This window comes from Trachurus japonicus, chromosome 17 (assembly GCF_045865225.1).
Source record: "Trachurus japonicus isolate A0001 chromosome 17, Traja_1.0".
NCBI classification, from domain to species: domain Eukaryota; kingdom Metazoa; phylum Chordata; class Actinopteri; order Carangiformes; family Carangidae; genus Trachurus; species Trachurus japonicus.
Genome location: NC_140923.1, coordinates 38,372,995 through 38,399,401, shown reverse-complemented (window position 1 = coordinate 38,399,401; position 26,407 = coordinate 38,372,995). Strand labels below are relative to the sequence as shown.

Sequence of the window (26,407 nt, the reverse complement as noted above, 5' to 3'; positions counted from 1 at the left end):
TAACTGTGATTGGTCAGTCCGGCTGGGGGCGTGTCTCCTCTGAGACCAGAGATTATTGATCAAAAATATCGAGAAAGTTATAGAAAGGCTCAGTACTCCTTGTATTTTCAGTAACACATGATGACGTACTGTGTTTTGTGATGTTGATGCCACTTTTCTCACAGCTGCTCCTGTTGTCTTCCACAAAGAAAAAAAAAAGCCACACATGATAACTTTTGCTGTGACATTCAAAAGTTATCGAAACAAAGCAAACATTCTCATTGTTGGGGCACCATCTGCAAAGGCTATAGTCCTCACTGCATCTGGTTCAGGATTGAATCCCAACTCGGGTGGCCCTTTGCTGCATGTCATCCCCCCTCTCTCTATCAATTAAAGGCAAAAAGCCCCAAAAATATACTTTAAAAAAATGTTCTCGTTGTTGGGACTCATATAATTCTACCTTAAAGCCCCAGTATGTAACTTATTTGGCTTTTTATTAGCAAAAATCAAATATTGCTTTCATAAATACGTATTTCACTAAAGTCGAATCACACCCGCATACAAATGAAAGCTTTCTCGTACCTTAGAATGAGTTGTTACAAGTCGTTACAAATACACAAGTGGGCGACGCACCGAACCGAGGCGGCCATGTTGCATCGCCATTTTTTACGTTCAGTGGCAGCGTGACCGTAGGTAACCATAGAAACTCACCGGAGCTGTCGGCTCGGGGAGAAAGTTTTCCAGGTAGCGCCTGTTAAAACTGTCACCACTGTGTAGTGTGAGGAAGGACGGAGGCACTGATGTTGCATTCAGGTGCATTCAGGTGCAGTCAGGCAGACGGCCGTCGGCAAACCAACCGGATGTCATTTTACTCGACGAGAGAAAGACGGTAAAACGTGGGTCAGGTAAACAATACGACATCACCATGACAACAATTCAATTCAATTTTAATTTATTGTCACGCCTGTATTGTTTTGCCTCGTGCTGGCGGACCACTTGTTTACATAGACGCTTGTTTATCCTGTTACATGCAGTGTCTGTTGTCTGTCTGACGTCTGCCCGATTTCACGTGAATGCAACATCAAGAATATGTTCCGATATACAACCTATACTATACTATACTATACTGCCCTACAAAGGCAAAGTGCAGTATCTGCATTTTTTTTTTTTAATCTTTTGACCAATCAAAAGTGTGGCATATTCTCGTCAATCTGGTAGAATTTGATATAGGTACTGCTAATAATTTCCAGAGTTATTGGGCTTTTTATTTTGCTGTCCATACAAAAAAGCACTGTGAAACCAAGGCAAAGTGCAGTATCTGCAAAGAGTACTGTACTCCCTACATTCTATAATTTACTCTATAATTCCATTGGAGTAAAACCAAGGCAAAGTGCCGTATCTGCAGCAAATACCAAGCCAAAGTGCAGTATGTAGCTAATACCAAGCCAAAGTGTCGTATCTGCACCAAAACCAAGGCATAAAACTGTCAAAATTGGTCAGAAAGACAAAGTACAAAATACATTTAATTCACTCCACCTTTATCTAATCAATTATAGACTTGCTAGTTATTAATTTGATGCTTAAACCTGACAATGAAAAACACAAAAAGCTGTTTTTCTCAGTTTGGCATTTTTACAGATACTGCATTTTGCCTTTGTAGGGCAGTATACTAGATGGGGGTAATTCCTACACATTATACCTTTAAGGCCCACAGGGCTCATTGCTAGGTGTGAGAGGCATCCCTTTTTTGTGAGAAATGTCTCACCGTCCTTTAGCGAGGAGCCGTTAACAGCTAGTGTAGTTTGGCTCTATTCTATAGCAACACAAAAACCAAGCAGAATTTTTAAAAAAAAAGCTTCTATAGTAATAAAAAACCCTTTGCTCTGCATGTGTGTTTTCAAAAGCTCTCAGTGGTGGTGTGTGTGTATGTGAGCTCATGTCTTTGTGAGAACAAATTGAGGTATTCAGAATGAGAACATTTTTGAGACATGAGGTCATGTATTTTAGAGCTATGACAAAGAACGATAATAATGCAGACGTGTGTGCGTGTGTGTGTGGGTGCGAGAGCTAATCCACAGTAGATCATTAGTTCTTTCACACAGGTACAGCCACTTCCTACAAGCTGTGCCTCAGGAGAGTCTGCTGGCCTCAGATTAGGTCAAATCTACTGAAAGGTTTACCGCACACACGCACACACAAAAACACACACACACACACACACACACACATTTAGGCACGAAATGTGGGGACAGTCAGTGCAAACTCAGTATGAATTTGGTGGGGACAAACAGATCTTAAAATAAATGTTGTGGCTGCAGCTGGCTGCTTGTGGAGGGGGGGTGGAGGGGGGCAGACTTGTTTCGTTAACTAATTGCCCTATTATGTTAGGTCATTTAACTCTAATTAGAGAAACGCAGATGCTGCCGCTGAAAATAACACCAACTTGTTAAATTGCTCACTTGTTTCTTTGTGCACGCTTGCTACAGTGGCGAAATGGCCTGCGAGAGAGAATAACAAAAACGTGTCCGCGGCGCTGAGGACTTTCGGTGCATATTCAGCGGCGCTGGGAGCCTGCTGATGCTCCTCAATCGTTCTCACACCCTGCTCCTGAGAGCACCTCCACATCCACCCACAGCACAGCACACGAGTACGTCTTTGCACTGACAGGCTGCTTTATTAAGTGCAGCAGGACAGAAATGAATTATGTATTTATTTCTGAGAGATCTCCTCTAATGGTCCTGAGGGACTGGCTGGATTTGTTTTGGGTTGGATTTACATCTATTTAGAACAACTGCGTATGGATTAATAACGACGGCATCTGCTTTATCACAGCTCTTTGGCTTTGTGTGCTTTTTCAAAAACTCCCTCTTCAGAGAGGCGTTATCTGAAAATGATGCTGTTACCGTGGCCACCTCTCTCTCTCTCGCCTAATGCTCATGTGTGAGCTAATGATTTGACTGATGGTCAAATTACTGATGAAATGATTGTTTGGATTGTTCTGCAGCCATTATGAAGTCTCTATTTCGTGATTAACTCGCAATATTAACAAAGGGAATTTATCAGTGTCAAGGATGTCAGTTTTTATTTGAAATTCAAACTTTTATTTAAATGTGGGTGAAAGTATTCACCTGAAGTGTTCCTGACCTTTCAGATATTAAAATTCATAATGTTAGCCCAGCGGAGAGTTTTGAATAGTTTGGCCTTGTGGTGCTACGCAGCTCCCTCTTCAAATTCACAATCAGCCCGGCCTGCTGCCTGTTCATCAGTAAACTATAGCTAATCAGTAAAAAGAATAGGGGGAACGCCCACCAGCCGGGCTGCGCTGATAATCAGGACACTGAAGCATTTGAGTGTCTGCGTGAGAGTATGGAAGTATTTTGAGTACAACATTACTGCCAACCTCTGCGGCTGCAACATGAGGCAAACAAAGAAGCTGCAAAAAAACACAGTTTCTTCAAATGACCACCTGAGACAGTGAGTCAATCTCCACGTGTTAAAATGTTCAGGTTTCCCCAAATTTACAACAGGGATCAACATGTTTACAACCTGGTCCAAAAGATAGTTTTGGTTTCCATAGCTATAGCTACTAGTTAATTATAAGAGCTAACCTTGTTAGAATTTAGTAAGGCTTGGGTCAGTTTGATTAATTCATATCTTCTGGTCTTTGAGTGACCATGAGGACTGTGTATTTACTGGCTTTCATGCTGAGAGTTGGATGGTAAAATCGACACCAGACTATTTAGCCAAGTGACGGCTAATTTAGCCTAGCATAAAGACTTGTAATGGGGAAACAGCCAGCCTAACTTTGTCCAAAGACCTCTTTAGTTCTTGATAAGATGTTTGGTCAGAACAGATTCGATGTCAACATTCTTCCAAAAGATATTCCCTCATTTGGTGCTTTGATGATGGTATGTTAAGTTAGGTTAAGACATCATAAACACCATACAACACAAAGCTCCAAACCAAGCAGGTAAATGGACCTGAGGTTGAAATAGTTTTCTTTCGACTCAGCACAGTAAATGCCGTCTGTCCTGCTCCTCACCAGATTACAGATTTCAAACTGAAAAGCAGGAAGAGGAGGAGATTTCTCACTGCCATGCCTTACTGTGACTATAAGATGACCAGAAACAAGTCTTAGTGTGGTTGCCATTTGCTTTCGCTTGTAAAAAATGGACAAGCCACCATCAATGTTCAAGAGAGACAAAGAGCGAGGAGGGCAGGGAGCAGAGCACTGATAAGGTCACAGTGGATCTCCTCTGTCCTCAAGGCTTCTCTGTTTAATTCAAACACATGCCAACATCCATTACATGTGAGCTTGAGGCCAAACACAGACATTGATCCTAAACTCCGTCACTGAACATTCAACACGAACAACAGATGAACAGACCCTCACTGACGTTCAAAGGCGGAATGAGAAATAAAAAGACACAGTATAAGATCAGGGAGGCTTCCTTTTCCACTTTGGCTTCATGCTCTAGCTCCAATATCCTCACTGATGGCCGTAACAAATATGCAGTAATTTGAAAAATTAATGTAGTTTGGGTCTCACATTGAATAACTTTTAAATCAAGCAGGTAATAATACAGGCTTGCAGCTTGACTTTAAGCTGTAAACAAGAGGCAGTTTGGTGTGTGTACAAACACAGATAAGGCAAATAAAAAACTGTCATTGAACACAACCCAAATGTAGACGCAACTGACCAGCTGATCTCAGAACACTCTGGGTGTGTGTGCAACTGCAGCATCAGCACTGAGAATATGCAAAGCAACTGGCCCTTGTTGCCACAGCCACAGCTCTACTTAAAGTAAAGAAGAAATAATGTTGAGTCATTGAGTTTACTACCATGGTAAACTATGATGGACTGTAGGGAATGGCTGTATGCAAATCCGTAACTGTCAACAGGACATGGCAATAAGGTAAAAGGTGTTGTGAAATGTGTTGGCTTCCATTTTGGATGTTTCCATCCAGTTTGTACGGTAAATCCTATACCATACAAATCTGTGCTATACGTCGTCATTTGCACACACAACTTCTTTCGTTGCTTATCCGTTTCCATAGCAATAAAGTGCATTTATCTTTATCGATACAGCAAATTTTCCTCCTTCTCCTTGCGCAAAAAAATGTGATGCACATTTGAGAGTTGATGCGCATTTTCAGTTTCCACCTGAAGCACAAATTCAAAATGTGCATTAAAATTGGTGGATGGAAGGCCCTGCCATTTGCATCCCCTCCTCTATGTCCACGCTACTGCATTTATTCCACAGAGACTATTGAAAACACTGCTGACTGTAGCCCGGGTGGACAGAAGTGGAGACCCCTGGAAACACTGACATTGACCCTGATTGAGTCTTATCGGCCTTTGGTACCAATGGTGAAAGCAGAACAATGAAATACATGTGTTACTAACTTTGTTGTCTGCTTCCTCTTTATAAAGCCTTATACATAACCAGCATAAGAGATCATCTGGATGAAGCCTTTTAGTGGTCATCTGCTGGATTTACTCCCCCAACAGTAAATTTTTTTTTTGTTTGTTTAACTCTAAATAGAAAATTACAGTACATTCAAGAAAGGAAAGTAGTTTCTTGTTGGCACTTTTACCTGCACTCCAACAACATAATAGTGTCTAGGTAACAGATGGGAGTTCACAGTTATAAAAAGTGGAGTTGTGAGAGCATGCAGGAGAAAGTATCAAGGTGTCTATTGGAAATATTTTTTGGAGCAGGTGACTCCTGAAATGCAGCAGATTGGGGGTTTGATCTTTTTTCTCATGCGTTTTTCTCTCTTTGCTCAAAGCATTCTTATCTGTGTTGACAAATACATCCAAATATCACTGCAGACTGGTGGCAGATATCTCTGCTGTGCTTTTCTTTTATGGGCTGAGACAGTTTTGTGATCCAAAATGCCAATGAAACACAATTAATATTCAGTGAGATGTTAGAAAACTTTAGAACTGTTCACAAAGTTGCTTCCTGACTGTCAGTTCCCTGATATATCCATTTGTGCATGTTGATTTATTTCTCCTACAGTGACGATGCTAACTGGTGTGAATTGACACATGTCTGTGTTATGTCTATAGGAGGCAAATTGTTTTTCCTGGACGTCCATCCAGGACAAACCCAGTGCCAATTTTTAACCCAAACCAGTCCAAACCAGTTCAAACACAATTGTCAAACAAATAAGGAGCTTGTGCAACTTGAGTCCACTTTGAAGTGAGTACACACACACAGACACAAGACCAACTCCAAAAGCTGAGGTCAAGCAAACACATTTTCCCCCCACACCTGAACTTAGCAACCAAGTCAAAACAGAAAGGGATGACGCCTTTTGCTGCTGAACTTTGTCTTTTTCGGCAAAAAAAAAAAAAAATTCTCTTCAAAAAATTCTCATCTTGCTTGTAAATGACATCAATCAGACTTTGAGAATTCACACACAGAACAAAGTCTAGACCCTGATGAGAGGAACTAGCCACAACCATTGAATACACAACACTAAAAGCCTCTTGACTGCAGCAAATGCAAATACCATAACTTTCTTTTTTCCTAAATGATTGATGGTCGCCTCACAGCAACAAGGTTTTGGCTTTGACCCCGTGACCTGAGGCCTATACCCGTGTGGAGCTTGTCCACATTCTCCCTGTGTATTCGTGGGTTCTCTCCCATGTGGCGCTGTGATAGACTTGTAGCCTGTCCCAGGTGATCCCCAGCATTTCTCAATATCATCAGCTGGGACTGGCTCAAAGCCCCCGCAACCATACAAGGATGAGCAATACGGGAGGAAACCTTATCAAGGGTAACTCCCTCAACTAAGGAGAATTGTGAAAACACTGCTTTGTCCAAACTGGCAGTAATAAAGTTTAAAATATTAGAGAGGGAGAGGAGCTGTTTGATGTTAATAACCGTCTATTATCTGTTGGGTTTAAGATTTGCCTGCAAATTTAGGCGTCAGTGGATATTGAAGGCCTATACGATGAAATCCTCTTTTATTTGTCACTTTCACTCAGGCAATCTATATGACTTTGACATTAAGATGCTATAAAAGTGGCAATTTGGGCTTTAACTTAGTATCTAAATGTGAAATCTTAAAAAGATATATAAAGCTGTCAGCCTCTGCATGACTTCTTGTCTTTTAATATCCATAAATCAACCTGCTCTCACACTGAAAGGCTAATCTCACAGGGAGTCAACAGTCGCATCTGGGCTTATTACATCCGCTTCGATCTATATATCTGTCCCTTACAGCAATTAGGTTAATATGTCTTCTCCTCTCGTTAGCCCAGCATGCCTATGATGGGACGTCTGACTGTGAGAGGGGCCTCGAACTGAAGGAGGCATCGATAAGCCCGACTCTCTCTCCCCTCCTGAGCGGTTCATGTGAGGAAAAAGCTCAGCGTGGAGGGTAGAGAGGTCCCGAGAAGATATGATAAGAGAAATGAAAGGAAGACAGAACGGAGTACATGAAGGGGAAGAAGCAGCACGGACTGAACTTCACAGGGTTGATGGTTCACAATAGGACAAGCACCGCAGGAGCCGCGGAGCAGAAGAAAAGAGAAGGAACACAAAAAGCTCAGTTTTGCAACAGCAGGTCGGCTTTGTCCGACGCAACAAAAGAACAAAATGTGTTGAAGCGCAGTTGGAGGGAAAATCGCCCTTTCATGTTCGGTCCAAAACAGCGAGCTCTTTAACTGGAAACGGGGAAGAAAGTGTGATTCTGAAAGGGAAAAACTGGGAGAAAACATTAGCGGCAGAATAAAGAGCAGGAGTGGACAGAGCGATAAAGGAGGGATTGAAGGGGAGATGAGACTCAAAAGGAGTGAGGGCTGTTTGTGCAGCAGTCCGGCTGACCTGAGCTGGCCACTCTGTGGACACCCAGGGGAGAGAGACAAATGATGGAGAGGAAGACAAGAGAGTGAAAAAAAAAAAAAAAGATGGAACAGAGAGACATTTCCAACGCTTGGTTTAACCTGAAGTTTCCATGATAATTCCTCTACCCATCCCCCGACCCCCTCATCCCTCACTGCTTTGGCTGGGAGGGCCCCAGCTGTTCGGTCTGTATAAATAGCGTGAGGCTTCGGCTCGGACCCCCGGGGAGAACGGGGCTCATTGGAGAGAAGGCATGGGAACAAATCGGGCCGGAAAAAGCACACAACATACACATTTTGACAAACATATGGGACCATTGCTGGGGATGAAAGTGAGGAACATGTGACTGAAGTTGGCCTCACGTGGCAGAAGTCACTGTCGCGCTTGAAATGCGACCAGAGAGAGAGAGAGAGAGAGAGAGAGAGAGCGCGGCAGGCAGAGAGACAGATAGAGATATGAAACATGTCTTCATCACAGAGACCGAACACGGTCCGAGGGGCCAGTGCTTCAAGATCGACCACCGCAAAGGCAGAAGAAGATGAAGGGCCCCAAAATCCTGCACGGCAGCATCACACAACAGGCTCACATGTCCATTTAAAGAGCAACAACATGCATAAACAAACACAACACACGTGTCTGCAAATGACCTCATGATACTTTCTACAATTTACTTCCAAAGTTCAACTTCCGCACCTTCAGGTCCAAACCACTGAGATCTAAATATTTCCATTTCCATGACAACTCTATCATGTTATGTGATTGGACAGAGCAGCTACTACTACCTTCAAGTGTTTGTCCACTTCTCTCTAAAAGTTAGATTCAGGTCAGATACTAGAATGTGGTGGCGGTGGTGCTGGTTCGTGGGTGGGGGGTCTCTCCTCTCTGGGTGAAGTGGGAGCAGAATGTTCAGGAGCAAAAGCCCCTTTCACACCAGGACCTCTAAGATGTCAGTATCGTGCATAGAAAGACCAACACTGGTTGTTCTGTTGCCCCATTGATGTCAATTACTTTATATTCACATTACTGAATTAAAAAAAATGGAATGATTAAAAACATGAACTTTTTAAATATCTTTAAAATTCTCTGCTTAATGTCAAAAAGCATTCTTGATTTTCTTTTGTAATTCTGACACAAAGAACTGTGAACGAGACACTTTAAAGCAGAAGTAAGCGGTATTTTTGTGTTAATATAAGTCTTAAATAGTTATATCTTCCGACAGCAATCACTTACATAGAGTGTTTGGTCTGAAACACGGGTCTCTCAGTCACTCTGCTCTGCTGTAAACCGAGGAGAAAACTTTTCTTGTATCCTACAAGTTTTATCCAATGAGGAGAGAGAACGGCATGAAGGGCTGTGTGTGCAGCCAAGGGATGCGCGTGAATGTGGTGACGTAGGGACGAGGACCAATAGATCCATGACGAGGGCGGGGGCTGCTAACTACATCGGCTGACAAGAAGTTATGGTGCGTTCAAGGCAGCCCGTAACTCGTGTTTTTCCGACCTGTGAAGTTGTACCAGTTCGATCTGGTACGAGTTCACGGGTCGGAAGTTACGAGTGGCCGTTATAGTGCACTTTCACAGGTAAAACAGGTGCAACAGGTCGGAAAAACAAGAGTTGCGGGTTGCCTGGAACGCTACAAAGTCGTAAGTCGTGACTTGAAGCTGTAATTTACGGTTTCAAAAGCCTGCCTGGAACGCAGCATTAGCCCAAACGACCGAATCGCTTACTTCTGCTTTAACCTTTTTTTCTTTTGCGTTGAACATATTTTCAGAGCTGTGATTATCAATATTTTATATAAACAGTGGATCAAATGTTTATTATTATTAACAAAGTCTTTATTATTACTATTACTATTATAGGTAAAGGGGTCAACGAGTCAACAGTCTTTCACAGTGTTTTCCAGCCACAACACAAAGGTGTAAAATAAAAAATGTGGATGAATTTACCCACACTTGTTAATGGCTCCATTTTCGATAAATATATAGTTTTGTCTTTTTCGTTATTTTGTTATTATTATTAATTGTGGAAATGCTGGGCGAGCCACCTAGCATTTCCTACTTTCTGTTTTGCGGACGCTGCCCGGCGGGTCATGGGAATAACGCCACCGAATTGCCGTCTATGGTCCGAACTACGACGGTATCTGATCGTCTTCAAGCCTCCGACTTTCATTCTTGATCAATAAAAACATTCTTGGCAAATGTTTTCGCTTTCGTCTGTCTTGCGCCGGTCCAGGAATTTCACCATGCGCACGGAGGCTCATGGGAAATGTAGTGTGAAAACACTTTTCTTTCCAAAACTCCTCGTTGTCCCTTTAAAAAGTTGCAGTTGGGCTTAAATTCATCAGGTTGACATAAAGATAGTTTTATATATTAGTGATAAGGTTGGTCTGTGTCTGCTGGGAGTGTGAACACGCATTTTATGCCTGACATAATTTCTACAAGAGTGACGTCAGACTGTTGTTCACAGTAGGTCCCACTGTTCCATGTGACAAAGATGCAGCTTTAAGGTTGTTTTTATGTTGTACACATAGAAGTAAGTAAGAGGAAATTAAGTCACGTTGTTACCAGCTGCTAATTTACCCCCCACTCCCCCCGATGGAAACAGTGAGGCGACAGAATTTTATGTCGTATCTGCTGAATGATAAAACTCAGGAGGAAACGTAAAGTGGGACATGACAGAAAACGACCAGTGTGGTTAGTGGAATGAGGCCGAGCCTCCTCCCAGCGCTGCACATGATTGACAATCAAGCTGTGAGGATAAACAGGCAACATAAAAAAAAAAAGTCTAATGGCGTTACATTTCATCACTGACTGCCTGTGATTTGCTGCTCGAACATTATTTTCCAAATAACAGCTGTCCTCCAACAGTGCTGCACCTGCATCTGTCACAGCCCCGCCATGTCTGACCCCAGTCCACAAGAAACCTCTCCATGATGTTTTGAAAGCGGTTAAGATACAGTTCCCACATCTGAAAGCAGCGCCGGAGGAGGAGGAAACACAGAGAGGAGGAAACATAGTGATAAATAACACAGGGGAGGTGTGTGAGTGAGCAGCAGAGGGCTGTCCGACCCTGAGAAACGCAGACCCCCCCTCGTCCCAGGCTTATAGCTGCCATTCAACCCTCACATACACATCCAGAGCCAGGGAGCAGGTTGGGTTCAAGCGCAACAAATTACCTAAATATGGTTCTGAAAGGGCCTTTGAAAGGAGTTCAATTGGAAACCGTTGAAAATGATGATAATACCAAAGGAAGCCGGGGGAGATTTAAGAGCTCCGTTGTGTGGACACAATGTCAGAGCCCTGTCCATAATTTCACTGACTCCAGAGGACGAGAGAGGAAGAGTGTGAAGTCCCCCTTTTTCTAACTGGCCTGTCTTTTTTGTGTTGTTGGAGGGAGGGAGACCCATTAAACCAAAGAGAGAAGGGGAGAGGAAGAAAATCAGAAAAACTAAATTTTCAGCCTGAGCGCTCGTTCCAAATGAAATCTAAAGCTCAGAAACACAATGGACTCCTTTTTTTTGTCTCTCCTTCTTTGCTGTGTATGTGTGTGTTGTGTTTGTGAGCGTACACGGGGGGTTGGTTAGTGGTGGGTTACCTTTTAAAGAGTGCCCAGCAGTGGACGTGTTTGGCATTTGTGGCCCCTTGTCCCTCAATTGTGCGTTCGCCACAGTGGCTGCCGTTAAGCTGACGTTGGGCACTGCCTGCGCCTCATACGGCCGCTTGGATTTTTCTTTCTTTTTTTTTTTGTTTGTTGTATCCTTTCATTCAGTCAGTCAGTCAGTCAGGGGGTGAAATCAGAAACAGAAATCATGTCTGACTCTGCCTCTTCTCCCCCACCCACCTGCCCTCACAGCTCTCTCTCTCTCTCTCTCTCTCTCTCTCGGTTCACATCTGTTTGTTGGCCGCTCGCCCCAGAGGCAGTCAACACGGTTGCTGAGCACTGCTGTTAACTAAACTGGCTGACTGGCAACTCAATATGTTTCTTACATAAGGACAGAAAGAGAGAGAGAGAGATGCAGAGGAACGGTCTCATTTCACCTGTGATGAGTGAGCTCACATCATGGCAGTTCACAGCTCCAGAGGGCAGAAACTATGAAAAACAATATTTGGAGTCATTCACCGGCCTGAACATTTTTAAAGTGATGACAAACAAAGGGAAACTTTAAAAAAAAAAAAAAAAAAAAAAAAAAAAAAGCCTCCACACATCCCCTGTGACTGAAGTTCAGGCTGCACAGTTTGGAGCTAAAGTCACAGTCTTGTAGCCTGAGGTCACTTAACAGATTGTGTTTTTATTATTTTTTAATTTTGGATATAATGGAGCAAAAGTTAAGAGAATACTTCTGTGCTTTAGTAACGACTTCTGTTTGTCTGTGTGCGTTTGAATTCATTTGCAGTGTGTGTTTGTGAGGCTGAACGTATCTGGGAGCACTTGTGCAGAAATCTAAAACGTGTTTATGTAGTATACTAATGCGTACGTGTATGCGTTGTGTGTGCGTGGGTGGTACGTGTGTGTGTGTGTGTGTGTGTGTGTGTGTGTGTGTGTGTCCTGACCTTGGGGAGGTTGTGGCTGTGGGTTCCACTATTTCTTTCCATTTAGTTTCCACTTCACAGCCTACAGCACACATTAGCCACACAACCCCTGGGAAATGCCATGCACACACACACACACGCTGAGTGACACACTCATTCTCTCCCACATCCACCCACCCACACACACACACACACACACACACACACACACACAAACGCTCCCCACTCAGGGGGGGTACACAAACTGTGGGGCAATCACAGCCACATTCCGGAGTAATAACAAAATAGCTGTTGCTGTTGCTGTCATATACAAAATTGACTATTTGCATATATGGGGCACATCTTCAATTCTAGCCAAGTTCCATTATTTATTTATTTATTGATTTATTTTTTGCAACGAAGTTTTCCAAAAAAAAAAAAAAAAGATTTTGTTGATTTAGTTTGAACCCACTCTGCTTGTCCCTATTATCAGTTTCACAGACATGAATCACACTGTAAATGTGTATATAATCTATGTATCTATCTATTATCAATTATACAGTGGGTAGATGAGTGAAGGTGATTGATAAACAAGTATTTATGTATAATTTAAATGATAGAAAAATAATCACCATTCTGATTACTGATTAATAATTCAGTAACCTGAATGCAGCTTTGTTTTATATTATTATCCAAATTGATTATTCTGAGATTTAAAACTGCAGGGGGAACCAGACCTCTGAAGACATCGGCTCAGGGTCTGAATGCTGGTCGGATTTCTCTTATTATTGTCCAACTGATTAAATAAAAGTGACAAATTGTCAGATTAATCAATACAGAGAGACTGGTCCTGTCTGCTGAACCCTACTGTGTCACTTCAGCCTGTCACTGCTACAGGTCTGTGCTGTAACGTTAGTGAACAATAAAACTGTGAGAAATGCCAGTGACATTTTACCAAGCTGTGAGGAGAGTTGGTGAGAGTGAGTGAAAATGACAGATATCAACTGTCACTGATTCATCTTGATTGTGCGAGGAGGAACTGGATAAAAGGCCAAAGTTAAACTCTGCTGTCTGGTTTGTGCGATCACTGTCAGATACTGTTTGTAAGAGGGAAGAACCCCCCCACACACATCCAAAATCTCAGCTGAGCCTGACAGGTTGTGAACCACGACCTCCATTGTATTCCTAGTGTGGTGCTTGAAAAACAAGCTGTGCCAAATAAAGTGGGACACATCTGTTTTTCGCTTCATCAGTACTCCGGCTGATAAGAAGAAGAACGGGAAAAAGTTGTCCAATCTGGTCAAATGTTGTTGTTTTTTTGAAAACCAACAGTGTGTCAGTGTTTTACAACAATCAAATGAGAATTAAAGGACAATTCCGGTCGAATTCAACACGGGGGTGTATTTTCATATCATTTTAGGTCTAAAAGAATGAATCTGAAGATTTTCAGTTTAATCGCTCCTGTTTTGCGGTAGCTGCGTATGTCCGCGCATCGCCACGGCAGCAATGAATGGGAGTGGATGTAAGTTCCGCTGTTTAGGCTGTTTACAGCCCTCAAAGCCGCAATTTTTTTCCACAGACAGCGTCAGATGGCTACTCAAACATGCACCGAGAAGTTTATTTACTTCAAGCAAGCCGACATGTTTGTAAAACTAGATCTAATTCAAAGTCTCCCGGAGTCTCGCGCGAGACCCAGTTGCCGTGCGCGGTGTGTTCAGGAGCAGTGGGAAAAGCTACCGTTGTGTCATAAACACAGGAATATCAACTCTTTACTTGCTTCAAGTAAAAAAAACTTCTCGGCGCATGTTTGAGTAGCCACCTGACACTGTCTGTGGAAAAAAATGTACACTTCAAGCAAGTAAAGAGTTGATATTCCTGTGTTTATGACACAAGCGGTAGCTCCGACTGCGCCTGAATACACCAGCACTGCAACTTCGGGCTCGCGCGAGACTCCGGGAGACTTTGAATTAGATCGACTTTTACAAACATGTCGACTTGCTTGAAGTAAATAAACTTCTCGGTGCATGTTTGAGTAGCCATCTGACTCTGTCTGTGGAAAAAAATTGCGGCTTTGAGGGCTGGAAACAGCCTAAACAGCGGAACTTACATCCACTCCCATTCATTGCTGCCGTGGCGATGCGCGGACAGACGCAACTACCGCAAAACAGGAGCGATTAAACTGAAAATCTTCAGATTCATTCTTTTAGACCTAAAATGATATGAAAATACACCCCCGTGTTGAATTCGACCGGAATTGTCCTTTAAGGAATTGTGAATTTGTTGCCTAACTAAAGTCTGAGTGAGACTGAGTTGCAATGTTGACAGTAACTGCAGGAATGTGTAAAACAAACCAAAAAGGGCTGAAGTGACATTTCACTGCTTAATTATCACGTCTGAGCCTAAACGTCCAACAAACTGTGGATGGAAAAGTTTTGCCAACACTGGACTTTGATGAGGAGCCAGTCTGTGGTGACCTCTCCCTCCATTTGGCTTTAATAGTGATGGAGGGGCAGCAGTGGTGTGCACAGCCAGACATATGAATACAGCACAAATAAGCCAAGACTCAGGCCAGCTCCTCCTCCGCCTCCTCCCCCCTCTCACATCCCCATACATACGTCCCCAAACAGCAGACATTTTAAAGACAACAAGTGGCCGGGGACGTAACTAAGGAGTAACAACAAAGAGACATCTATCCGTCCAGTAAAAGCTTGTGCCAGGGCACCATCTGCTCATCCGCTCAGTGGAAGTGGCGGCTTCCAGGGCGGTCAAAGACAACGCAGGAAGATTGAGGGGACGGGCCCCCCCCCCCCCCCTTTGAACGTTGTGAACGAGCAAAGGAACTGAGGTTGGACAGAAAGGGTCCCGGCAGAAGGCTACCAGCCTGAGCCAAAGCGGTAGCAGGAAGCGAGCGCCTTGTGTGTCACGAAATTTACGGCGACGTGTCCGTCCACCAACCATCTGGGCCACCGTAAATAAAGTGAATCACGGTGTAAAGAAAGGGCAGGGACTTGGGAGGGGGGGGGGGTTGCACAGTGTTGAGAAAACACAAGAAGAAAGGGCAAGTTTAACCGTTTGAGATGAGAGGATGAAATGTGAAATAAACGAGGAGAGAACATATTAGAAATTCACCAACACTTTTGAAAATGAAAAGATGGATGAGGAGAAAGAGGAAAAAAAGAGCTCAAAGAGAGGTGACAGTTGGCGATGGGAGAGCAACGCCTGTCTGTAATTCTCTCACTCACACACACACACACACACACACACACACAAAGACTCTCACTCTTTGTTGATGTCTCAACTGACATCACCGTCTACCACTGCTGAAAACAACAGGCCCAGCCATCGGAACCGACCAATCACAAGAGGGCGAAGTGAGCGGTTGTACACTGCTGGAGTTGTTGTACAATCTTCCTGCAGTTCCGTGCCATGTTTACCTTCATAGATAAGACATGTGGGTTACAGTCCAACATCTGCCCTACTTTCTGAGGAAAAACACTGACACTTTGATGACGCTTCGTTGAGTCGCTCAGAGAGAAAGGAGCACAGCGTTTAGTGTCTGCGTCTGGGTGTAATGTTGAACTATTAATCAATTAAATGTATTTTTTCCATCTAACGAATGCCTTTTTAAAGTGTGCTTTTTAAAATGACATTTCAAATGCCCAATCAAGCAAACTGACTCCAAACCAGGAGTGAGTTAGTGTTGGAGAGGAAGCAAAACATTTGAGATTTTGTGAGCAAACAGCCGTCGCCGACTGCCCAGGAGCCTTGAGCCAAATCAAATAAGCAATCATTTATATTGGTGATAAGAGGGGGGCTCTGGCCAAGAGAGAGGGACTGATGTGCCTCTCAGAGTAATGACGCAGTGATGCACAGAAATGTTGCCTTTTCCCTACAGTGAAGCTATGTAGCCTGGTATGATGTGATGTGAACACTCTTATGTAGCTTTTTAAGATGAGACCCACTTTAAAACTGACCAGAACTTTGTTATTTTTATTTCTAACTACAGAACAGAGGCTGGATAATCAAAACACCTTACGCTTTCAACTCAAGTATCACATCAAATGTTTGATTTCACCTTATACATTTACTAGGGTGCTGCATATAATCTAAATCTAATCTAATCTTAAAAGGGTTCCTTAGCTCTGGAAAAAGTTATGTGAAGTTTACTGTTTAAAAATTGAAATTAAAATCTTACTGTTTCCATGGGGACTGTTGATTCAGGCCATAAGCATTTGTAACAGGCCTATGCTTATCGGGACCTCGCGAACATTGGTTGCTATAGACTTTTGACTCACTAGAATTTTTTTTATTACTAAAGTGTGATGGGTAGGATTCATTTTTGCTTAGCTTAGTGTTTACTGTAGCTCATATTATCATTTTTGTGAAGGTGGCAACATTCAATATCACAATAATAATAATAATAATAATAATGTAGACTCAATTCCTTATTATTAAGGCCATTCAGACTTCTCACTCAACTTCATAAACTTCATTTTCATTCATTTATCAACATAAATTGGTCAGTAAAATAAAGTGCCTTTATTGGTTTTTAGCAGCTAAATGTTTTGTCCAACAACTAATCTGACTTTAAGGTATTTCTTAAGAATAACAGATAAGATAAGGAGAAAGACATTTTAAACTCACACTAAGGAAAATCTTCACTTAACTCACTCTGAAGTTTAAGAGTGAACAGATCAAATATTTTAAAGAAGCCTGAAGGAGAAAACTTGTTTTGTGCAACTGGTACCAGAACTTTAATGACTGACACTTAGAAATAGATATTGAACAAAATTGTGTTTTCCTTCTCAGTTCACTGTATATTTATTACTTACTATGTAGGAAGGTGCTTTCAGATGCAAAGAACGACATGAATCCACACAGCAACACGTTGAAATACTTGGTCTGTGTGCCTCTAGTGGACTGAGGAGTCACAGCAGTCACTACACTACACTCAACTGGAACTCTCCTGACAGAGCATGTGAATGGTGGTTAACATACAGCAACTTCACACCAACCACTGATTCAAGTCATGTCATTGCTTTTGAATACCACAGATGCAACTATACTGCAGAGTCTGACTGTGCTTAAAGGGACATTGTGTAACTTCTCCTGTTATCTATTCACGAAAATTGATTATTTCGTTCAAAAGTATGTTTTTCATTAATCAGTAATCACCCCATCAACAAACTGAAGTGTTCCGGTAAGCTCTGAATTTCGTTCATATCATTCATATCTACATGGAGCGGGTAAGCTCGGTGCTGGCTGCCATGTCGTGTCGCCATGTTTTTACGTTTGTACGTCGAGGTGGCGTCTGTGAAAAGTCACCGCGGTAACGCAGTGAGGAGGAATGGAGCGTTACACTGATGCTGCATTCACGTGCAGTCGGGCAGACAGCCGTCGGTAACAAACCAGATGTCATTTTAGTCACAGAAGTCGAGAGAAAGCCGGTAAAACGTGGGTCAGGTAAACAATACGACATCGTCATGACAACATATAGGGGTGTAACGGTATATGTATTCGTCCCGTGCCGTCACGGTACGGGGGTCACGGTTCGGTGCACACAGTCACACGACGAATACGTCTGAATGAATATTAAAAAAAAAAAAAAAAAGTCAAGTCCTCACTCGAATCCAGGTGGCGGTAATGAGCCTCGAAGCTGCCTGCAGCCGTCATAGCAGACGAAGAAGAGAAGTGATGAGAGAGTGAAGTTAGAGGAGGAGAGCTGTCTGCTTCATTCATGTCACTGTGGCTTCTCAATGAAACAAACGGCGGCGGCTCGCGACCATAATACATCCATGCTCGCGACTGGTCCACCGGACAAAGTCCGTCGGTGATGTTTCACGGATGCGCGGTGCGTCGCTAGAAACGCATCAAACACGTAGCGCATGTTCAACCCGATATGTCAATCACTGGTGCAAGTAAAAAGACAAGTTGTGTGCAACAACTTATCCCGCAGCTTTTAAGCCTCTTGACATGAACACAGACAGGTGAGGAGAAAAGGAGACCGCACACTATATATAATCAGACACATTTTGTCTGATGAAGGGCTGACGCCCGAAACGTGAGTGACATTAAACTGTCACGGGAGCTTTTAACTAGTGTGCGGTCTCCTTTTTTCCTTACCTGTGTCTTTCTTGGTGGTCCAGCACCTAGTCTTCAGTTTTTTGGGGGATGTGCGTGTAGCTGCCTAATATGTTTTATGAACACAGGCAGGACCAGAAACATCACCAAAGTAACTGCTAGTCTAATTTAACTGTGTAAACCAACATTGATGTCAGTTTATTGTTTTGTTTTTTTAATAATATGTTTTTAATAATAATAATTTAATAATTCGAATAATAGTTGCCAGTTGTCAAGTGCACGTTTTTTTTTCCTCTAGAATTAATGAATGGCATTATAACACTCCTAATGCACTTGTTTTATTTTGTATTCTTTTTTCTTTTAACTTTTATAACACAAGACAGATTTTAGTTTTACATTCAATTAGTGTCTGTTGTACCGAAACCGTACCGAACCGTGACCCCTGAACCGAGGTACGTACCGAACCGTGACTTTTGTGTACCGTTACACCCCTAACAACATACATGTATTGTCATGTGTATTGTTTTGCCTCATGCTGACAGACCACTTGTTTACATAGAAGGTTGTTTATGCCGTTACGTGCAGCGGCTGTCGTCCGTCTGCCGGCTGCCCAATTTCATGTGAATGCAGCATGAAAAAGCGATTGAGTTGCTTGCGATATACAACCGCAACGCTAGATGGGAGTAATTCCTACACAATGTACCTTTAAGATTGACCGGACGTCACAGAGCTGGACATTTCACTCAAACACACACACACACACACACGCACGTACATAATCTCCATCCTTCAATCACCTTCAAATGTTGCAAGAGTGAGACAGTGTGCAGTGTGAGAAGGCAAGACTGATAACACTCCCACCCCCCACCACACACACACACTCCCTCTCCCTCTCTTAAGTCCAGATAACGCATGTGCATTTTAAGGTGGATATGCATCTCAAAAGGAAACGACACAGGAAAAAAAATGTCATCAGGGAAGAAAGAGAAGCTTCAAATGAGCGAGAATGTCAGAGGAGTGTTTGAGCTGCGAGTCTGTGTTTATCAGTGTCTCAAGACGGACTGAAGGACTTGGACTGAAGGGAAGAAGAGAGAGAGAGGAGAGAGAGAGAGAGAGAGAGAGAGGTGATCTGACTGCCAATGATGCCAAACCTCTATTTAAAGCTTCACCAACAGCAGAGGCCCGACACTGACACATTTACCTCTTGGCCTCATCTTTTATCAGCGGCCAAAAAAACACTGAAGACATGTTTACTGCCACCGGAGCTGCAAAGAGCAGACGCATGGAGAGTGTGAGAGGGAGGTTTCTATCGCTGAGAGCAAAAGGCAAAACTTTGAGGGGGGGGGTTTAGTTGACGATTCATGCTTTGCGTCGGCATGGCGATCAGCAGGTGACGACGGCCCGGTCTGCTGCACGCAAACACCGATATGAAGAAGGAAGCTGCAGGGTTATCGCTGACTGAAGATAAGCAACATCAAGACCTGGGGTCGGATTCACTAATATGTTCTTAAGAAAGATCTTAAAGAATGTCTAAAATTAAGAAGTGCATAAGAAAGTTCTTAAGTGCAATTCCTCAATATTGTCTTAAGAACAGTCAATAGTGAATCCGTTGAATCCTTTGCTACCACATGGGAGGCATACAAAGCCACCTGTAGGGGATGGATTATAAGGTTAAATTTGAAGTTAAAAATTTCTTACGAATTTCTTGTTTTTCTTACTGAAGAACTTCTTAAAATACGTCACTGCATTGCACTACACTTGCCAACAAACAACATATAGGCTATATAGTATACTGTAGTTTGCGTCTTAACCGTCAGTCACTCACTAACCATGGAGAAGGACAAAAAGAGATGCAGAAACTTTTCGAGGCAGGAGCTTGAGGGTTATGGTGGATGAAATTAATGTACAAAAAAAGAACTTACAATAATTTAACATGTTAACTAACTAACAGTTAACTAACATGCTAACTAACAGTTAACAGGCTCTGACTTCTTCTCTTTTTTCTTCTTAAGACTGAAGTTAAGAAAAAAAAAATGTCTTAAAGGTTTCCTAAAAACACACTAGGGGCCAGATTCACAAAACCTTCTTAAGTCTCATAAAAATGATTTTAAAAACTAAATTGAATCAGAAAACTGTGAGCACATATGCATAAACGAAAGAAAAGAGAAGCCTGTGAGTGACAGTGGAGAACAGTGACAGTAAACGGAGGAGAAGGGAGTGGGGAGGGGGGCTCGACTGGTGGTCCCGCAGCTGGGGATTTAGAGATGTGGCTGCATCCATTGTTAGACATCCTCCTGTCTTTATTCACTTGTGTGTGTGTGTGTGCGGTGTGTGAAACTGGAGTTTCCAAGTGTTTGTGTGTGAACAAAAGTGAAAACTCACCAGGATCCCAGCAAACTGCTTCTCTTCCATCCTTCAGGACCTTGCCGGCTGCCTCTCTGCTGCCGTCTCTCTCTCTCTCTCTCTCTCTGGGATGGACTCGTCCGCCTCTCGCTCTCAAGAGTTTGATGAAGTTTTCCGAGGTGGCTCGAGCGTCTTCGCCCCCGTCGCGTCGCTCTCTCTCTCCGTCTCCGTTCCCCTCCTCTCTTGCCTCGTCGACGTTGTTGTGCACGAGTGTAGCTGGAGTGGCGTCGCCGCTTTGTGTTAATTCTGCCCTAATCCAGAAACTTTTCTATGCTGTGAAAAGAACATGTGACAGGCAGAGAGGGGGGTGGAGGGGGGTGGGGGGGGAGGAGGAGGAGGGTGCAAGGCAACACTTTTTAGTTACTTGTCCCTTGGGCCACGTTCAAAACAATTTCTGAGTCTTTATACATGACCTGTTTGGAGGTTAAAAATTCAAAACACTAAATCAACAGTTTGCATCAGCGAGTTCAACGAACTCTGAGGTGGAGATAAAACGTTAACGCATCTGTAGGAAAAGACGCAGAGGAAGAATTTAGAAAACAAGTAGTAACAGATTTGCATTTTGTAGCAAAGCAGCTGCCATAACAAAGTGCCCTTTTGTGTAAAGAGATTAACTGTTAGGGGAACGTTTAGACTGCCCATTGACTACTGCTGTGTGAAAGCCAAAGCTGAGGGAAAAAACACTCAGAAACGGGCAGGATTTATCAGAAACTGGCAGAAAATACTTCTGATTGAGAGAGGAGAGTGTCTAATGTTCACACGGACCTCAAATATTCAAGTTTGGTGAAGAGATTTTGACTAGAACCAGGAAATATTTCACCTGCGATGGACCGAACCTGTAAAAATTCATGTGATGTGAATGTTAAACCAATGCACACATTATTTTTCAAAGAGTCAGTGGAGATGAGAATGTTACTGAAGATCTCTAATTCATGATTACTTCTTTCAATTAAGTGATTAATCTCTTGGTGTAAATGTGTGAAAATACAAAAAGAGACATTTTAAGTGATTATTAAAATACAGGCTGCTATTCTTTTTTTTTTAAAGGATTACGCAACATGTTTGGCTCTGGTAAACTGGAGTTCAGGTTTAACTTAACAAAGCCTCACTTCTCACATTACAGTCCTATAAAGTGTCATGCGGAGGGAGTCAAACCCAGTTTGTCTGCAGCATCTGACTCCATCACTGACCTAATGAATAAAAATCATAGACAGTGGACTGAAAGCCCACCAGCAAAGAGAGAGGGAGAGTGGCCAAATATAGCCACTATTCAAAGTTACACACATATGCACACAACCCCCACTTTCACATACAGGAGCCTACAGGGACCTGAAACTGCCCCGGGACATCCATCATACACAGCGCACTGCACATTGAAAAAAAAAAACATACATATGACAACAAGCAGTTCAAAACTGAACCTTACCATCCACAACACGATGTCTGAAGAAAATATAACGGCAGTCACCAGCTTCTACATCAGAGAAGAGAAGCAGCTGAGCGGTGAGAAACTAACTGGTGTGCAGACTGAGACCACAGTGCTCTGGCTCCATCCCACTGGTTGACTCCACTAATGTATGTACACAAGGGAAGATCTGAGCCGAGCCTATTGGGCAGTCCCAGGAGGAGTGGCAGTCTGAGGTTACATCAAACTCCCCCCGACTGTCGGCTCCTGTGGAGGATGTTCCTATGATGACAAAACTTTTAACTTCCATTCAGAGCCACTATGAAGTCCCATTGGATGTTCCTGACACTGACATAATCCTCCACTGAATGATGAGTTAAAATAAATTATTTATTTCTAGAAAAGCGGCCTTGACTTTTGGGGCTCTTGTTTGCTTGACTACCTGTGCTTTCAGGTCAATATTTGGTTATTGATTCATCGTTTCAGACATTATATCACTATTTTCTCCGGTTCCAGCTTCTTACATGTGTCAACTTTAGTAGTTTTTCTTTTTAAATATGATTTGAAACTGAATATCTGTCGGTTTCAAACTTTATTCCGATGCTTCTTAATTTAAAAAAATGGAAAACTTAGTTACATGTAGCCCTATCTATAACTAAACCGTTAAAAGTGTCAGCCATTGGCAGGATGAGACAGGCTCAGGAGGTGAAGCAGCTTTGGAAAAAAGGTTTTGGTAGTGGATGACTCAGGCGTGAGTGAGGCCACTGCACCTGTGAAAATGAAAAGCAATTCCCTCAGTACAGGGAGAGTGTGCGGATGGAACACACATACCGGTCCTGACCCTGTAAGACTCAGCCGAGGACGACAGGAAGTGGGTTGAGAATGTAATTTTCAAAAAATTTCCAAAGCCTTTTCTTGCATCACCCTCAGCCTCGGTAAATATGGATGTTGATGCTTCAATTTGAGAGAATTATTCCTCAGTTCACCTTCAGATTGTGTGAGTCCCTCAAATCTCTCTCTCTCTCTAATGGTCAAACAAAATGTTTTCTGCTCAAAACTGGCTGTTGTGCTCCTCAGATAAACTATAGCTGCATCCTGAGGTTCACGTTGAGTCCTTCAGGCTGTGCACTCTCAGATCTCACCTCTGTGGAACGACCCTGTCAATAGAACACTAGGTATGACTTTGATTAATGAAATAATCATGCATTCATGTTACTTTTGAATGCTTTACTGTGTAACCAGGTCCAGTGGATCACCAGCCAGCATCAACCTCTCCTGTAAGGGTTTTATTTTAATATTTACTTCAAATGCCACAGGTTAAGTCATGAGGCACAGAAACACAGCCATTACGCCTGGCTTTGATGTGTTCAGTGCGCTTGTTGCTGGACATCAAAGAACAGAGCTGACAGAAATGTGCCCCGAGTTATCTGCACCTCAGTGTTTCTGAATGTGAACAGTGCCAACAATTAAAGTAATTAGCTAACACATTAAAGACAGCATTACAGCAAAAGCAACTTCTACGGGCTACAGTAGAAGTTAAGTGGTAGGTCAGACAAATTAGCATGTGTACAAAAAGAGTCTGTTACCAACAAAGTCTGTAAAGGGATAGTTCAACATTTTGGCAAATTGGCCCATTGCCATAATCCCTATGGTTTTAGGAGTTGGTTCATTACCTTTAAATGTCGGTGCAAGCTATTTTAGCTTGAAATGCATTGGTATAGTAACCTGTTCCACAGTGGAGGGGTCACACTGAGTCCTGTTTACCAGGCCGTTCCTCCCTCAGTGGAATGTGGACAATGTACGTTATATTCTACACTGCCACCTCGGTAACTGTGTGGTAATTGGATAACACACATTACTGAATTTATACATTATGTATTTTCATTACAATGTAAATATCTATAACATAAAATGCAATAATGAAGGTCCTCAAAAAGGTGCACCTTAGATAATGAACCAAGATAACCACCAAGATAATGCATACTTTCTGTGTCTGCATGGCTGAAGGCAAAAATCATGTGATATTTTTGACATATGTTTGACTTTTTCTCAGCAAATTGCTGCACTAATCAATAGTGTAATTAGATTTTCGCCACGCTGCTTTGTGTAATTAAGTCTTTTTTAAATTATGAGTCAGATCATAATGAAAGCCATTAAAGAAACATTGAATAGAATACCCTAATTAATCATGAAAACATTAGTAAATAAACAAAAAATTAAATGATGGATAATGAAAATGTACTGATGCTGATTGGATTTAATGCTGGAGGAGTGGCTCCAGGAATGAGACACTCAGTCCGTCATGGTCTTTGGTCCAAACTGAAAAATGTTGTTCATTGGATATAGTTGGGAAGTTTCCTTGACAATAAATTTAATGATTTTCCTCTAGCTCTACCAGAAAGTTGATATATGTATCAAAGTCAAAGGTCTCTGCAGCTCTATCTACTTGAAATTGGGGTTCTGGGTTCACTTCCCAGGCCTGGGGCTTCTTTGTGTGGACTTTTTTTCAGGTTCTCCCTGTTTCCTTCCACAGCCCAAAGACATGCACATCAATGACAAATAATTGCCTGTAGGTGTGAATGTGAGTTGTTCATCCAGGGTGTACCCTGCCCACACCTACGTCGGCTGGGTTTGGCTCCAGCACCCAGTGACCCTATACAGATAAGCAGGACAGATAATGGACAGATAATCTCTTATTGTCACATGCAGCCTCCATCTGGGAATTACAACTCTCTCCCTCTGTTCATTATGTAGAGTTGGTCACAAAGCCTTTTTACCGATGACTTCCCTCCCTCCGTCTCTCTTGCTTTCTCTGCACAGTGTGTCTTATGTTTAGTTATTCCTCAGCTTCCTCCCATAATAATTTGTACTTTAGATGAAAAGTAGTTCATTTGCTATAACAGAGGTGAGGCTGAGTGTGTTGAAAACACTCCTCCACTTCTCTGCAGTTTCTGAGCAGGTGGAAAAAACCATAGTGGCTCAGTGGACTGCAGATTAGTGCTCTGCTGAACAGTGGTAGAAGTTCCATCACTCAGTGACTCAGTCAGGGACATTCATGATTACAGGACTGCTGAAGTCCAGCCAAAACACTCAAGAAGAAAAATAAAAGTCTATGAATGTCTCCCAGGAGAAATAGTTTGTGCCCTTATGCCTCCCTACCTATTTAATTATGTTGTTTTATCCCCTATCTATGACATCACCACGTCCAACTTTTCCCACCTCTGTGTGTAGCTGTTCAGGACAGATATCAACACTTTGATCTCTGTTGTGATTGGACATATACAAACGACTTCTGTTTGAGCGTAGACTAAAAGACTCTTACACATCATGTCTACACATAAGTCATAGTAGTACAGCATGCTAGCAGAGTGGTGCAGCGCCATCTGTGTCTCCACAGGAAGTAAAGAGCTTGCTTTATATCATCTCACCAAGGCTTCGTGTCTCAGGTTAAATGAGTTCAATAAGTGTCAGACAACTTGTCTTATGTAGACAGGATGAAAACAGTGACTTATACTAGAAAGAGCAAACGTAACTAATATATTCCTTGGCATTTTTCAAATCATTCTGATACAATGATCCTTGTTGAAGCTATTACATACAAAAAGAAAATTAGTTCACACAAAGACCAAAAAAAACGCGAGTTAAATCATTTGAGGATATAAATTTGAACAAAACACAAATTCAATTCTAATATAACATGCCATGATTTAATTCTCTTTTCAGCACCATGGATAGCGACATTGATCCTGGAGTGCCAAATCAATTATTTCTAGACTTCAATATTTGACAGAAAATCATCTCTAATGCACCAGGTAAATTGAGGGGCACCACAAAGATGAACAGGCTGTTATCTTATCACAGGGGGGATAAGCACTGACAAAAGAAGTCCACTACAGATTTTTGTTTTGGTGTTTTCACTAGAATATTCCTGAGTTGGACTGGCTATCAGGAGTGAGCTGCCACATCAGTGGGCCAGTTAAAAAATTATAAACTCAAGCAACTGGAAATGTGACAATAAGCTTATTGCAGCATGGAAATAAAAGCCTTAAATAAAGGCAATAAAAAGGTTGTTCCAAAGCATAATTAAGATCTGTGCTCTGACTGAGGCTTGACTCCAAAATGTCTTACTGATATTATTTGGTAATCAAGTAGATATGGTTGTGAGGAGTGAA

At 42.4% G+C, this 26,407-nt stretch overlaps 1 protein-coding gene across 2 annotated transcripts in view; it reads right to left on the bottom strand.

Moving 5' to 3' along the window:
- The window catches only part of slc6a9 (solute carrier family 6 member 9), a 78,429-nt gene that overhangs the window by 43,094 nt on the left and 8,928 nt on the right, over window positions 1–26,407 (bottom strand). Inside the window, exons 1-2 of one of the 2 annotated variants that reach the window (XM_085806031.1) lie at window positions 22,257–22,394; window positions 20,810–21,103 (exon numbers count right to left, since the gene is read on the bottom strand). In XM_085806031.1, coding sequence (XP_085662157.1) covers window positions 20,810–20,839 — 30 coding nt within the window. In that variant the 5' untranslated portion in view covers window positions 20,840–21,103; window positions 22,257–22,394. Of the gene's footprint in view, window positions 1–20,809; window positions 21,104–22,256; window positions 22,395–26,407 lie in introns of those variants that run through there. The other variant, XM_085806032.1, reaches the window with a different exon arrangement.